The sequence below is a fragment of the Drosophila sechellia genome, chromosome 2L (assembly GCF_004382195.2).
Source record: "Drosophila sechellia strain sech25 chromosome 2L, ASM438219v1, whole genome shotgun sequence".
Classification (NCBI taxonomy): domain Eukaryota; kingdom Metazoa; phylum Arthropoda; class Insecta; order Diptera; family Drosophilidae; genus Drosophila; species Drosophila sechellia.
Window position 1 is genome coordinate 13,073,564 of NC_045949.1, and position 14,367 is coordinate 13,087,930.

The 14,367-nt window shown below is 45.5% G+C and overlaps 7 protein-coding genes across 7 annotated transcripts; 4 read left to right on the forward strand and 3 right to left on the reverse strand.

Moving 5' to 3' along the window:
• Positions 1-1,463: 1,463 nt before the first annotated feature.
• Positions 1,464-4,127, reverse strand: LOC6617852 (ribosomal RNA processing protein 1 homolog). Its single transcript, XM_032722698.1, has one exon. The coding sequence runs from the start codon at positions 4,022-4,024 to the stop codon at positions 1,964-1,966; it is 2,061 nt and encodes a 686-aa protein (XP_032578589.1). The 5' UTR covers positions 4,025-4,127; the 3' UTR covers positions 1,464-1,963.
• A 346-nt stretch (positions 4,128-4,473) lies between these two features.
• On the forward strand, positions 4,474-5,315 carry LOC6617853 (glutaredoxin 3). Its single transcript, XM_002042125.2, has 3 exons — positions 4,474-4,683; positions 4,746-5,008; positions 5,069-5,315. The coding sequence occupies exons 1-3, from the start codon at positions 4,474-4,476 to the stop codon at positions 5,244-5,246; spliced, it is 651 nt and encodes a 216-aa protein (XP_002042161.1). The 3' UTR covers positions 5,247-5,315.
• Positions 5,316-5,548: 233 nt separating this feature from the next.
• On the forward strand, positions 5,549-6,921 carry LOC6617854 (immunoglobulin-binding protein 1). The gene is made up of 2 exons (XM_002042126.2): positions 5,549-5,777; positions 5,848-6,921. The coding sequence occupies exons 1-2, from the start codon at positions 5,655-5,657 to the stop codon at positions 6,865-6,867; spliced, it is 1,143 nt and encodes a 380-aa protein (XP_002042162.2). The 5' UTR covers positions 5,549-5,654; the 3' UTR covers positions 6,868-6,921.
• Positions 6,922-7,086: 165 nt separating this feature from the next.
• LOC6617855 (DET1- and DDB1-associated protein 1) lies at positions 7,087-8,131 on the forward strand. The gene is made up of 2 exons (XM_032719683.1): positions 7,087-7,220; positions 7,283-8,131. Exon 2 carries the CDS (start codon positions 7,298-7,300, stop codon positions 7,625-7,627), a length of 330 nt encoding a protein of 109 aa, XP_032575574.1. The 5' UTR covers positions 7,087-7,220; positions 7,283-7,297; the 3' UTR covers positions 7,628-8,131.
• Positions 8,132-8,225: 94 nt separating this feature from the next.
• LOC6617856 (NADH dehydrogenase [ubiquinone] 1 beta subcomplex subunit 9) lies at positions 8,226-8,987 on the reverse strand. Its single transcript, XM_002042128.2, has 3 exons — positions 8,808-8,987; positions 8,590-8,729; positions 8,226-8,530 (listed from the first exon to the last, which is right to left on the reverse strand). Exons 1-3 carry the CDS (start codon positions 8,903-8,905, stop codon positions 8,334-8,336), a joined length of 435 nt encoding a protein of 144 aa, XP_002042164.1. The 5' UTR covers positions 8,906-8,987; the 3' UTR covers positions 8,226-8,333.
• A 409-nt stretch (positions 8,988-9,396) lies between these two features.
• LOC6617857 (transcription factor TFIIIB component B'' homolog) lies at positions 9,397-11,798 on the reverse strand. The gene is made up of 3 exons (XM_002042129.2): positions 10,665-11,798; positions 10,275-10,603; positions 9,397-10,220 (listed from the first exon to the last, which is right to left on the reverse strand). Exons 1-3 carry the CDS (start codon positions 11,671-11,673, stop codon positions 9,465-9,467), a joined length of 2,094 nt encoding a protein of 697 aa, XP_002042165.1. The 5' UTR covers positions 11,674-11,798; the 3' UTR covers positions 9,397-9,464.
• A 350-nt stretch (positions 11,799-12,148) lies between these two features.
• On the forward strand, positions 12,149-14,177 carry LOC6617858 (stAR-related lipid transfer protein 7, mitochondrial). Its single transcript, XM_002042130.2, has 2 exons — positions 12,149-13,128; positions 13,188-14,177. Exons 1-2 carry the CDS (start codon positions 12,475-12,477, stop codon positions 13,815-13,817), a joined length of 1,284 nt encoding a protein of 427 aa, XP_002042166.1. The 5' UTR covers positions 12,149-12,474; the 3' UTR covers positions 13,818-14,177.
• The last annotated feature ends 190 nt before the right edge of the window (positions 14,178-14,367 follow it).

The following is a 14,367-nucleotide window of genomic DNA, read 5'->3' on the forward strand; positions in this document are numbered from 1 at the left end:
TGAGGTGGCGACAAGATGGCATGGGTTTTTCCGGTCAGAAATCTGCAGTTTGCCTGCCATTCCATTCCATAGACAACACCCAGCTTTCAGCATCTGGACAAATGTATATATATATATATTTGATGCACCGACTTGTTTGGCTGAGATTTACGCAACTTAAGCAGATTGTCAACAGGAATTGTGAGGGATGAGTTGGAATCGAGGACCCTGAGGTGGGCGAACAACGATGCCAGGAGGAGAGTACATGCGTCAAATGTGTAGAAAGTTAACGTGTCCTGTGCCTGCCTGCTGGTCCTGTGCGAAACATAATTTGTTCCATCGTGTTGCAACACTTCTGAACAGATGTTATCCTCGAGGAAATGAATCCTGTTATTGTTGCTGGCCGTCCACTTAAAACAGATTTATGAACATGTCACACCCTCTTCACTCGCCATCGATTCCCCCTTGCGGTGGCAAATATTCAATTATTATGAAAATTTATTATTCAACCAATTGTGTTGGGCGGATCGGAAGTTCATTTTGCATGAATGGGATCAAAACTGTTTGTAAATTGTGCTGTGCATCCGTATGAATCGCTTTTAATGTACCAAATAATACATATAACAACCGCAAAATGCCATCATCAAAGGATGGTTCTTATGCAATTTGCAATCACAATTTAAATAGATAAAGTATAACCAATTGCATTAACATTTTAATATATAGCATTAATCGAATCCTTGTGGTGTGAATTAAATGCCAGTCATAAAAAAATTCGAATTTTAAGAAAATTTAATTGTGTCTATAAAAATGCTGCAAAAAAAACTGGTGTTGTATAAATATAAGTCCATGTTATTAATACAATTCCATAATTTAAATATTATTCTTTGGCATGTTAAATTAATCTTACCACCGTAACTTTAAGCATTGATAAGTGTTACTAAAATGACATTTTACATTTGAGTATTATTTCTGCACCTTTTTACACTCATTCTCAGTTTTTTTGGCTCAACTGAGTATTTTCATTGAGTGGGTGTTTTTAACTCTCTTAGCTGCATATTCCTCTCTTAAATGCAGTTTTTTAAGCTCAACTTCCAATTGAGTGAATGTTTACGGAATGTTAACTGCAGTCTCAAGACTCAAGCGCAGTTCTGAGTGAGTCAAATAAGTAGCTTTGAGTGGAACAGACCAAGCTCATAAGAGAAATGAGCAGGATTTTGACGAGTGGATTGGATTCTTTTGTCCAGCAAGAATTTTAAAAAATTATATAAAATAATAATGATATATTCATTTTCAAAATGTTGGTATAATAATAAGCTATTAACTATTAAAAAGTTATTAACATAAATTCGTTTTCCCCATGCTTGGCTCGAAAAAATTAAGTTTTTAAATTTGAAAGCTGAAATTGTTAGCCCATCAAAATGCTAAATGGCTTAGCTCTTTCCGTACCTCCACTGTAAATAAAATAAACGTTGTGATTCGTATTTGATTTTACATATACTACGTTTGCTTTTATTTCAACTCAGATCAGAGGATAGCTTGAACATAAAATGGCCTACAAGCAATAGTATTTTAAGTCGTAATTGTAACTAGGGGATTACATTTAGTACATGTCTTATACGGATTTTATTTGAGTAGAAATTAGTCAAGGCAACACGAAACTATCGTAAATTTCAACTATTTTAGAAAATTGAAATATTTTAGAATAGTAACGGTGCTCTCGAAACTAAACAAAAGGGCTTTCACATTGTAAAATAGGAAAATAAAGCATGGAAACTGTCGTGTGTATATTATAGACGTGTTTAAAACCAGCATAAGACATGCCTATTGTGTATGTGTTATCTTATACTGCCATGTCAGGAAGTAGTATAATGTGAAGCGCTCCCCCTCTCTTCATCGTCCCTCAGAGCACCAAGTTCAAATTAATCTTCCTCATCCTCTCCTCATCCCGTCCCAATCCCAGTCGCTGCCACTAGACGCATCGTCACAGAGTGTCGTTGAACAAGCGCTTGGCCTTGTAGCTCGGATGAATCGGTCCCGGTATCCAGTTTGGCTTAAGGGCACTCTTGCCGGGCAAACGATTCGCGTCGTAGGGCACCTGCGGAGACAGCTTCAGCTGGCGGTAGTAATCGCTCTTGGGGTAGACGCAGTTGCTCTTGGTCATGATCCGCACACGCTTGCCACTGCTAGTTTGTGGAGTCGCAAACTCTGCGCGCGGAGGCTGCTTGGGTGTGGACTGCGGCAGCTTACTGTTGGCCTGCTTCACTTGCTGTTTTCGAGAGGGAACAAAGATGTCCTGCTCACCGTCCTCTAAAGGGGCATCCCATCCGTTGGCCGGAGCATCATCATTACCGGCAGCCTTCGTTTTGGGAGCCGGCTTGGCCTTGGACTGCCCCTCCTCCTTGGGTGTGGGCTTGGGCTGCTCGTCTGTCTTCGTCTTGGACTCATCCTCCTTGGACTTGGGTTGGTCAACTTTCTTGCGCTTCGCAGGCCCTTCTTTCTCTGCCTTCAAAGACGGTTGCTCCTCTATCTTGGGCTTGGACTGGTCATTCTTCGGCTTAAGCTGGCTTTTCTTCTTCACCTTTGTCTGGTCATCTTTCTTCTGCTCTGGCGGTTCTTCCTTTTTTCCTTTCTTCGACTTGGGCTCGGCGTCTTTGACCTCCTCTACTACCCATGCGTTGTTTATGCTGGAACGCACCTTTGCATTGTAATTCACCTTCTTTTGCAACTCAGGAGGCAGTGCCTTGCTAATAACCTCATCGTAGTTGTGCTCGTCCACCTCCTCAAAGTTAATAGACTGCAGTAGGCGTTTGCGCTTGGATTTGTTGAGCTTCTTCAGTTTTCTCCCGGTTGCAAAGACCTCGTCCTCCATCTTATCTAAGGCAGTCACTTTTTGCTCCACCATTTCCGCCAGAGTTTGTCCCTCCACCTTTGGCATTGTCCTCACGCCAAGTGGAAACACTCCTCCCTTGTAAGTCTCAAAGATCTGGATAAGTTTGCGCAGTCCCTTGCGTCTCTTGCTGTTAAAATCGTTGGTGCGTAGCTGCGTCTGCAGCTCATCTAGAACGCAATCAGCGTTGAGCGGCAGCTCCGGCATGTGAACGTCAACGTTGCCCGCTCGGGGATCCAAGGATGTGGCCCGCGGCTGCTCCTCCTCGGCGTTGACCTCGTCATCCTCCTCGTCAAATCCAGAATCTAGTTTCTCGATGTCATCAATGGAGGCGGTGGGGAAACCCATCTGCTTCCAGGCATTGTACTTTTCGCTGTACTGTCGTCCCAAGTCGCTCTGGTACATCAGATGATAGAACACCCTTGTGCGGCACTGTGCCACTAGCTTAGCATCGCGTTGTGTAGCAATGTAGGTGGCAAACGGACGCAAGAACAGGTTGACCTGAGCAGCAGTGATCTCACCATTGGATGCCTTGGCCAGCTCCTCGAAGAAAACATCTAGGTAGTGCATGGTCATGCCGCGAGACTTAGGCTGCTCCGACATCACAGAAAGCTGCATGCTGCTGTTGAAGGCGGCTATCAGGTCCGCATTCCAGTTGTGCTGTTTGAGGAATCTCAATAAATAACGCACCATGCGGCGGGTGAGCATTAGGAACTTGTCCATGCGCCACTGGTCTATGCCAAAGTACTCCTGGCACATTGTGCGCATAAACGCACTAAAGTAGGCCAGACTGCAGGCCGTATTACCGCCGAAGCTGTCCACCATTTCAGCCAACTTCTCGGCCAGCTCCTCCTGCACCAGCGGCTTGTCCGACATCCACATGGTGTAGTACAATCCCTTCCAGATGCGCATAAAGTCGTCCTCGTTAAAGGGAAAGGAGCTACCGGCACGCGCCTTGAACCACTTGCGCAAAATGCGGATCTGGCGATTACGCTCCACAACATCGTTGCAGGCAAGAGCACGTATGATTTTCACCTCCTGGGCGACCACCATCAGCTCCTTAGCCACCTTCGGCTGTGAAGCGTCCTCCTCCTCCTCGACCTGGATTTCGGCCGCCTCGGCGTTGCGCTTAACTGGCTTCTTGCGCGTCACCATTATACGGCTAATTCAACTTTTAAATGCGAAAAATAAGTGAGCTGTGTATATTAAATACGGTACGGCACGACCGCACGTGTTGCCGTTCGGTGCTGCCAGATGCTGAAACGAAATTTTCCCCAAATTTCGTCTAACAGTTCTAAATGCCTAGCTCAGGCACTGACAACGGAAACTCAAGTTAGAGAAATAATTTTCAAAGCCTACGTGACTTATATTTTCAGAATAGCTTATAAGAGTTAAGAATATTTAAATTGCTAGTTTCGATACTTAATACAACGCTTGCTTTATAATTTTTTTAAATTTTTAGCCATTTATAGCTTTTTATTTTATAGCTACCAGCGCTGACTTTTTTACGGAAAGTGGCAACTCTCTTCCACAGCTGATAATTCGGTCTGCTTTTTGTAAATTTTGCTTATCCAGCAAATTTAGTTAAATAATTCAAAGAAATCATGCCCGTGGTGAACGTGTCGGCTGCCGAGGAGTACCAGAAGTACATTAATGCGGACAAAACGACCGTGGCTCTATTCGCCGCCGACTGGGCAGAGCAATGCGGTCAGGTAAAAGAAGCGCTGGAGGAGCTGGCCAAGATTACTGGCGAAAAACTGCAGTTCATCAGCCTAAACGCTGAACAATTTCCGGATATTTCCATGAAACATCAGGTACGCTCGTATTTATTTTATGAAAATATAACAGCAGTGCTGTTCATTTGCGATGCCAACAGATCGAGGCCGTGCCCACAGTCATTTTCTTCGCCAAGGGCTCCGCCGTTGACCGCGTCGATGGTGTGGATATTGCCGCCATAAGCGCCAAATCCAAAAAGTTGGCCGAAAGCGCCAGCAGCGCGGCGGCAACAGGACAAACGCTGGAGGAACGCCTAAAGGCCCTAATCAATACAGCTCCGCTGATGATCTTCATGAAGGGCGACCGAAATGGACCGCGTTGCGGATTCTCCAAGCAGCTCATCGGCATTGTGAACGAAACAAAGTATGCAAATCGAGCAGTTGTATTTAATTTCCAGTTATAAACGCAAATATCCTTCGATAGCTTGCCGTACGAGACATTTGACATCCTCGGCGACGAAGAAGTGCGTCAAGGCTTGAAGACCTACTCCGACTGGCCCACATATCCCCAGGTTTACGTCAAGGGTGAACTTATCGGCGGACTCGACATTATTAAGGAACTGCTGGCAAACAATGAACTCGAGTCCACGCTCAAGGGCTAATTCCATCGGATTGCATCTACTCCTACAGACACCTTAAACCAGAAATAAATTTTTTGCTAAATCCTTAGACTTTTTAATAGTTTAATAAAGGATTTTTGCTACATTCGGGTATTATTTTATTCAGAGAAATTTGTAATAACAATAACTATAGGTCATCCATAGGACATCTTACACGGGGTTCAATGGTGTCACAATAAAATTTTACAAACTTATTAACGACATAAATAGTTTTTATAGCTAGAAATTTTGTAAGAACTATTTATACGCCAGCCCTGGTTTATCTGGTATTTTGGATACCTTCACTTTGTAAACAGCTGTTTGGCGTCGGCATCTTGCAAATTATTTTCGCAACATTATTTATATTGTTGAAAATACCTATTAACTACAAATTTATATTCAAATCTTTAAATGGCTGAGGGTAATACCGCTGGCGGAGAGGACCAAAAGCTGACGGACATCTTTTTAAAGGGCTGGAACATATTCGACGAGCTAGAAGTCACCGAACTGCCCTTCAATGGCAGCGAATTTCAGGTGTGTAATATTCAGCATTTGCATGTATATGTAACTAAATAAAGCATTGATTCTTTGCCACAACGTTTAGAACAAAGTTAAGACTGCAATGGGCCTTTTTGAGAAGGCCACCGTCATTGTGAACCAGGTTAGCATGTTCAGTGCCAACGAGTTGATCGACGAGGTGTCCACGGAATCGCTGCCCTTCATGCTGCTCCCCTACTTTCTGGGCAAGCTTACCACCAAGATCAACAACCCCAATAGCACACACTCCATAGAGCTGGGCGAGATTTACTTCAAGGACCACTTGCAGCGCTGCCAGGAGTATGATCTCTGTGCAGCGCCCAAGTCTCAGGTGGCTAAGGCGGGTAGCCAGGCGGAAAAAAGCGAGCAACGCGAGCTGGTAGAGGCAGCCTTTAATAGAAACGACAAAATAGCCCAGTATCGCCGGATGAAGGAGATTGACGAGTATATGGCCAAGATGCGAGATGCAGTCAAGAACAAATCTGTCGACGATGAGGATAAACGCGTCTTTTTCCTCAAGTATTTGGACAAGAGCATAATAGACTCCAAGCAGGAATTGGAATCGTTGGGCGTAATGAAGCAGATGGCCCAAATACGCCTTGCCCGATTGGCTGGTGGCGAATCCGACAACGAAGTGGATTCGTTCCGTCCACCGAATCAAAATCAATCTTCCGCATCGTCCAACTCCCGCGGTCATGGTCACAGCCACGGACCAGGACACCACCACCATCATCAACAGGCCGCTAAGCCAAAGCCCTTGCAGCCCTTCATCATAACACGTAATACCACCCAGAAGGCGGTTTTCGGCTTGGGATACCCCAGTCTGCCCATTATGACTGTTGATGAATTCTACCAGCAGCGCGTCGACGAGGGCATCTTTCCCGATGAGGAGAAGGTTGCCAAGATGAATCAGGCACAGGCCATCGCGGCCGCCCGCGATCCCAACGAAAAGGAGGACGAGGAGAAGGCCGTTGAGGAGCTGCAGGCGGAGCAGGATGATCCCGAGTATATAGACCGCATGAGACGCATGGATGAGTACAAGGATGTGGTGCGTCGCGGGGACGGCAACCGTCATAACCGTAGTTAAGAAACTCAAAATGTATGTATTTTTATAAAACCCAATAAAATGGTTTAAACGCAAGACTGGTTTTAAGTCAGTATATTCAAAAATAAAAATAAAAATTCTTTCCTTTTATGGAATATTATGACAATATTATAGCACGTTACAATTATTTTTCAACGTTTCGAATAGTTCCACTGTTGCAGTATTGGTAGGCGTTTACCTGTAATCGCGCATTTTGCAGCACTAATAGTCACCACCAGCAACAAAAACAAAAATCTCAAGCACAAGACAAATTTTTGTGAACTGCTACATAAAAAAACGTAAAAAAGAAGACTGTTCTCTCGAAATATTGATAGATTAACAAATATTAAAGTGAGGTGTGTAAAAAAACAGCAGATAAGTGCTATTATCAAGTGCCAACACTTTTCGTATTCTGCAGCAACCCAAAAGCATAATGTCAGTACGAGACTTCATCAAGGGTCTGCCCATTCACGATTCGAGCAATTTCACCCATTTGAGCAACGAGCATGGGATTCGAACGTCGCAGAAGCGTGCCTCCGTCTACCTGCCCACCGAGGATGAGCATTCAGAGCAGCTGATCGTGATGGACAAGCGATGTGTCCTGCTGCGCTACCTCACTCAGCAGTGGGACAAGAAGACGCTTCAGCGGAAGAGGGAGCACGGTGGCGAGTCGGGAAATGGCAACGGCAACAGCTCCACCCCCAACGGCAACGGCACCAACAGCAAAAAGCGCCCGCGCTTGGACCCCAACGAGCTGAACTGAGCTGAGCGGCAGGACCTTAAGCCAAGCACACGATGGACATCCCGCGCAGCACTACGAACCCGAGCGAACCCGCAGCAGCCACCCTTCATTTACAGTCATACATATACAGTCATGGTCAAAATTATTTTCACAAAGTGCATTTGAGTGAAATGTGAAAAGTGAAAAGTGAAAATACTTTTGACCACCTCTGTATATTAAATAAAATATACTAAGTACAAAGGAGTTGCAGTCGAAAGGTCCTTTCAAAGTTTTGTAACACGCTGGACATTAGTCGAAAGCCCCAGTATTTCTTAAGATTTCAGTTGTACCCAAATTAACACAGCTAAATACTGTTTTTGTGACCAACTTACTTCCTTTTGCATGGAAAAACCAACATTCGTATAAAATGTCGAGTACAAAATTTTGTAAACTTTGTTACTGCTAGTTCATGTATCACGGTATTTTTTTCACTTCTTTGCACTCACCTTAGGCAAATATACTTCTCAAAAAGTTTTTAATTTAAAATGTAATGCGTTTCTAATCTGGGAATTCATCTGCCTACCCAACTGTGAGCACTATTATGGTAAATTGGCAATGAGTTATTTTGGCAGAAGGAAGATCGACTGAATGCCAGTACAGCACATTTATAATAGCACATGCTGTGAGTTCCAATAGATTTACTTTTAAAGACAAAGATTGGATGTGATTTGACTACGGTACTCTAAGATTAGTGGTGTCCCAGGTCCTTGGGGTCGGGCTTGCCGTACTGCTTCTCCCACCAGGTCACAAACTCCTTCTTGCGCTGCTCCCGCTTGGCAAAGTACTCGGGGTACTGGGCCTTCTCTAGGGGATGCCAGTAGTCCAGGACCCAGTCGGGCGGAATCACCTCTCGTTCGAAGGCACAGCCACCGGCACTGTTGGCAACTACAAAGATAACACACGTTAGATACACAGACATATGACCATACGTTCCATTTGTTTACAGTTTCGGGGCTGGAAATGCTTCGTCTCGAAGAGCTCCCTTTGTCCACAGGCCAGGAGGCGGATGCCCTCACCCAGATCCTTGGAGCAGTTCTCGTCGAAGCGGGCACGCAGCTGGACAGCGCGGTAGCGGTAAACATCGCTGATGGGCATTAAAAAACAACCAAGATGCACTTGCTCATTATATAATCTTTGGGAATTCTGCGCCGAGTGCACTCACCGTCGGTCGTACCACGCCTCCAGGTTGCGCAGTGCTCGCTTGTACAGGCTGCACACCTGGCGCTTGTGCGAGACGATTGCCAAGGGAACTTGGGCCATCGTTTGTTACTAAATTTGTTAAATTGTATTAAATTGCTACCGCAGCCGAGGCAACAACAACAACAGCTGTCAAAAGTCCAGTGCTCTAAAGCGCTGCGCCTGAAAATATGTGTTGCGAAGCGAAAAATAATTTTTGAGAACGACAACTCTAAAATGAATGGAAATTTAAAAAATATTTATAATTATTAATGTGATTAAAATTTTCTATATAAAAGCAATGACTATCTTTTATTTTTATATATGCTTTTGTTTTTGCAAGAAATCGAAACGATCCTGTCTAGAGTAGATACTTATAACCAAACTCTTTTAATACTTAAAAGACTTCCTACCTTATTTTATTTGTAAAATAAGACTATTAGAATAATCTGTTATAAATTATATTTTAATACCACTTTTTTAGGGATACTTACAAATACCAAGAAACCTGACTTTCCCATACTCGATTTTGCCTTTCAATTCACGAGGAACAAGAAAGTTATTTTGTAAATACATCTAGCGAAATGCTTTAATAAATTATAACTGTTAACAAATACTCTTAAGATATAAATATAAAATGTCGTTAGTCCTCTGGCTGCATAACATTCATTATGCATTGAACAATATGCTCTGGTATTTTCAGCGGCGTTTCGCACAACTCGCCCGTCTTTTTGTCCAGCATGTAGATTTCGTTGAGCACACGATCCTCGTGCTCTGGATCCAGGGACGAGACGAGGGCCAAAGATCCTTCCGCAAGCTCCGCGAGAATTTGTTCGATATCCGGTTCGGTAGTGGACGGCGGAATGGGGTCATCCGGCGTTATAACTTCATGACCATGATCTTGGTCTCCAATGAAGTTTATTAAATATGTTTCTGCCTTTCGATTGGGAGTCTCTGTGGCGGGTTCAATGTCGCTGACATAGCTTAGGGTACCATCATCCATATTGATCATAGTTTTATCACGTGGCTTGTTTAAATCTACGTCATATTCCACCGGATCATCCATCAGGAGGCCATTGAGCTCAGCCTGCAGTTCTCCCCCCGTTGGCAAATGACTACTCGTTTGTTCGGTTTTGATCGTTTTTTCCTGCTTAATGGCCGCCACATCCGACAGACTCTCCGTTGCCGCTAGAACTGGAACTTTGGGAGATCGTCGCTTAGCCTTTGGCTTTCGTTTAGCCGGCCCACTCCCGTCGTTCTCATCGGTCTCCAACTCCTTTCGCCTTTTGGCCCAGGCGTGCTTGCCGAGCTTTGTACTCGTCACGTGCTCGTTTTCGTAGACAACATCACCATCGTTTAGGGCCCTTGATGCCTTGCTCTGCGGCTGTACTCGAGAACGCTAAATATAATTAAGAAATGTTAAAATGTTTACAGTCAGCTATAAACTATTTACCTTCTTAGGGTTTCCCGGAAGAGCTCGTGCGATTTCCCTCCACTGGCGATCATTTTCTTCCCGTTCGCGGTCCTCCTCTTCCAGTTGATCCTTGAGCTCTTGAATGTTAAAGGCCTTAGGATAGAGTAGTGCTTTGTTTATGAGCTGGCCATTGGTTCGCTCTTCCTTTTTGTACTTCAGCTTCAGATCCCGACGCGAACGTGTTGGAAACATTTGGCACATTAGCGAGAAGTCCGTCCCGATGATCTGCAGACTGCGGTAGAAGCGGACGGTCTCATCGGAGGTCCAGTATGGTGTGCGCTTGTGGCGTTTATAGAATCCATTATCTCCTGTAAAGTAAAAACCAATTTGTTAAGTATTCAACTTTTATGTATTAACTCTGCGACGCACCCGTAGTCTCGTCCATTAGGATTAAAGATGAGTTGGCTAGCACCTTGCGTGCCTCCACCTCGGCCGTGGTTTCGATCTCCAATGTTTTCTCATCAATGATCATCTCGCCATTGGCATCAAGCTTTAGCTGAGGCACTAACATAGCGGATGTGGACTCTCCCTTGGGTTCCAATAGTTGACCGACTGCGGGCTTGGAATCATCGCCACCAGACTCATCCTTGATGGTTGTCACCGACTGTTTGGGCACCATGGGATTGTTCTCCGGATTGTAGAAAATCATGTCCATCATCTTGAATGTGGACTTGTCGGGCACACCCTTATTGAAACGCGTTTCAAAGTCTCGCCGGGCATTTAACCGCTGCCCACCTTGACTTTGCGACTTATCATCGCCCTTCCTCTGCTTGCTGCCTCCTTCGGAATAGGTGGAACAGGTGGATTCGGTGCGAATGCGTCCCATGCCCGGACTGGCGGGCGGAAGGTATTTATAGGGGGACGGAGGCATAGGCGAGTGCACCTGCTGCTGCAAAGGAGTTCCCGATGAAGAACCGCTAAGATAGCGCTCTCGCCGCGTGGGCGTGGCTGGAGACTGATAGTCGCCCTCATAATCACTGGCCATGGGTGAGCCCACGAAGCTGTTGCGTCGCTGTCCAAATACCGGAGTGGGTCGCACACGCTGACGGGCTTGGGCCTTGCTGGGCGACATAGGGAAGCCATTGGTGGTCTTCTGCAAGTCCATCTGAATGACATTGTCCTCGAGGTCCGAGTGGAATACATCTTCCAGCTGCCCAGCTGAGCTTGCGGGCATCTTGAAGGCGATTGCATCAGCCTCTAGTTCCAATTCCGCAGCAGGGGCCGATGCAACGGGCGGGGACCCAGTCGCTGCTTCCACCACCACCTCCTCTTCCTCCTCATCCTCCTTTTTCGTCGTTGGGAGCTCCTCCCTGCGTGGCTTGCGTTTGATAAGCGACAGGTTGGCCGGAGCCTTGATGCGCTGGCGCCGCATGGACATCCTGCCTGGGTACTCTGAGGCTTCTTCTAGGCTCAACAGCAGTTTCACACATCAAATCGAATCAAAATCTGCGCAACAAAAACAATGCGGCCGCAACCACGAGTTTCTCAAGTCTAGTGTTGGCTAACGCCGAAAGTCATTCACAGTGGGCTGACCATCTAAGAAAGTATACAACCAATTTATTTAAAGTTTAAAAATGGCTATAGGAAACTTGCAGTACTTAAAAAGATTTTGTCAGAAATAAAATAAAAATCGAGATAACTACGTTATTAGAAAGCACGTCAAGTAAATTTATTCGCAGTGACAAAAAAATTGGTATAAATTATGGCATACTTCACCAGATTAACGTCAAAAATTTGTACACAGTAAAAGTTTGGTTGAATTTAATATTATTTGTGTTTCAGTGTTGCAGAAAAGTGTGATCACTGATCGTAGCTGTCACCTCTCAGCAGGCGGATTGCGATTTTCCAACACTGCTGCCTGTAACGGCACAACAACAGGAACAACAACAGCGGAATAACAACAGAAGCAGCAGACAAATTGCAAGTTGCACGTTTTTTTCTTATCGGGGAAACATGATAAGTCCGGTCAGATCCTAACCCAGCTCTCGTGCAGTAAGGCTTCCGGCAAACCGATCGGGTGTGTCCTGGCTAGTAGTACTGAATTTCCTAAGTTTTCTGGCGACAAATGTGCCAAGTGTGCGGGGGCACAGTAATAGCGAAGTAGCATTAAAAAGTCGTCGAACTTTTGAGTAGGTTGTTATGCAAGCGGTCGGCCGACGGACAAATTGAATTAGCCGGCATGCTGTTCAATCGATTTGTACTGGCCATCAAGAACCAGTCCCGTGAAACGCTGCGTGCCTGGAGCTACCAATGCGAGTCGATTTTCGCCCAGCGCTCGCGCCGCATTCAGCAGTTGTTCAGCTTCTACCAGTCGGTGTATGGAACTCAGGGTCTGAAGCAGCTATGGCGCGCCTACTACCGCCGGGAGCTGCAGCCTCCGCTGCGGGGAATGGTAATGAGTGCGGTGGGTCTCGTCGGGCTGAATATCAAGCGAATGGGTAGTGATGGCTTCGATTGGAACAAGGAGCGCTTGGCCCTGTCCAACTTTGATCTGTGCCGCCGGGATATTGAGTTCATCAACGCCCTGCCCAACAATCAGCTATGTGACCGCTGCCAGGCCAAGAAGATGAAATACTGCTACTGTCAGCTGGGCAACCAGCGCTGCAAAAAGGGCCAATCCAAGCCGTCTACCAGCAAAGAGGCGGAGGCAGAGACGGATCCGGACACCAGCATCAGCAACTGTCTGCGACCGTTGGATCTGGACGTGCGCAATGCACCGGCCGGAACGGTACGCATTCAAGCACAGGACGACCAAAAATGGGAGCCGTACTTTAGCAAAAACGAATTCAGCATTTGGCGGCGGCAGGAGCGCTCCTCCTTATACTCATATAAGGTAAGAGGTCTTCTAAAATATTTGTAGGGCTCATTTGTATGACACCTTTCCGATTGCAGGTTTATGCTCGATTCGACGACATCACAGCAGACGACTTCCTACACGTGCAAACGGATTTGGACTACCGTCGTCAGTGGGACGACACGGCCCTAAGACTTGAGCTTATCAGCGAGGATCCCGTCCCGGGCAGCAACTCGCATCTGATATACTGGGAGATGCAGTGGCCACGACTGTTCGCCAATCGCGACTATGTCTATTGTCGCCGCTACATTAAGGACGAAAACAAGAAACTGATATTCATTTGCAACCGCGGTGCCACGCACAACACCTATCCGGCGTTGTCTGGAAAAGTTCGCGTCACTGACTATTGGAGCCTGATGGTCATCAAGCCCTTTCGCGGTTTTCATGAGCCAGGCCTCCACTTTGTCCTCACGTACTTCGACGATCCGGGCATACCCATACCGCAGAATATTAAGTCCTGGGTTACTCAGAAACAAATGCCCGAGTTCCTCACCAAGATGTACGTGGCCACCAAGAACTATGCCTGCTCACGGGCCATCAAGATGAAGGACATGTTTCACGGTTTCGCGCTTATCAATGACGAATATACGGCTAATGAGCAACGCGGCAGTTGGCTGGGCAGCTTGAGCCGGCGCAAGGTCAATAGTAAACCCGAAGCAGGTCGCTAAATCTTTTACCATTATATACCTGGCTGCTCCCGCTCCCATGAGACCTCGCTACCCAACAGAGCCACGTATCAAACCATCCGAAAGTCCAGTTCCATTTTATGTTAATACCTTCCATCGGCTTTAAAATCAATTCAGGCGAGAGAAATCGAAACCATTGAACACCAGAGCAAGTGTGCAATAGCTGGAAGTTTTGCTCTTAATATGAGTGCCACTTTGATGAAACTTTAAAATAAATATATATCTACATTAGCTATATGGCTAAACCAAAATATTTTAAGTTTAGAAATTGTTTTAAACGCAAATAGAAATTATTGAAATTAATTGTACAATAAAAGAAACGAAAATAGGCACCCACCCAGAGACTGAAGTCTACTAAAAGCAATGTCTTGCATAACTATTGATATTTTACAGCATTAATTTTCATTCATACCATTATCTACACCAGATAGTAAAACTAGTGCTTATCAAATAATTGGCCAAGCATTATCTTGAATTATTTTCGAAATTTCTCACCCGAACTTCGGCTATTCTTATCGTGCACTGAATACAA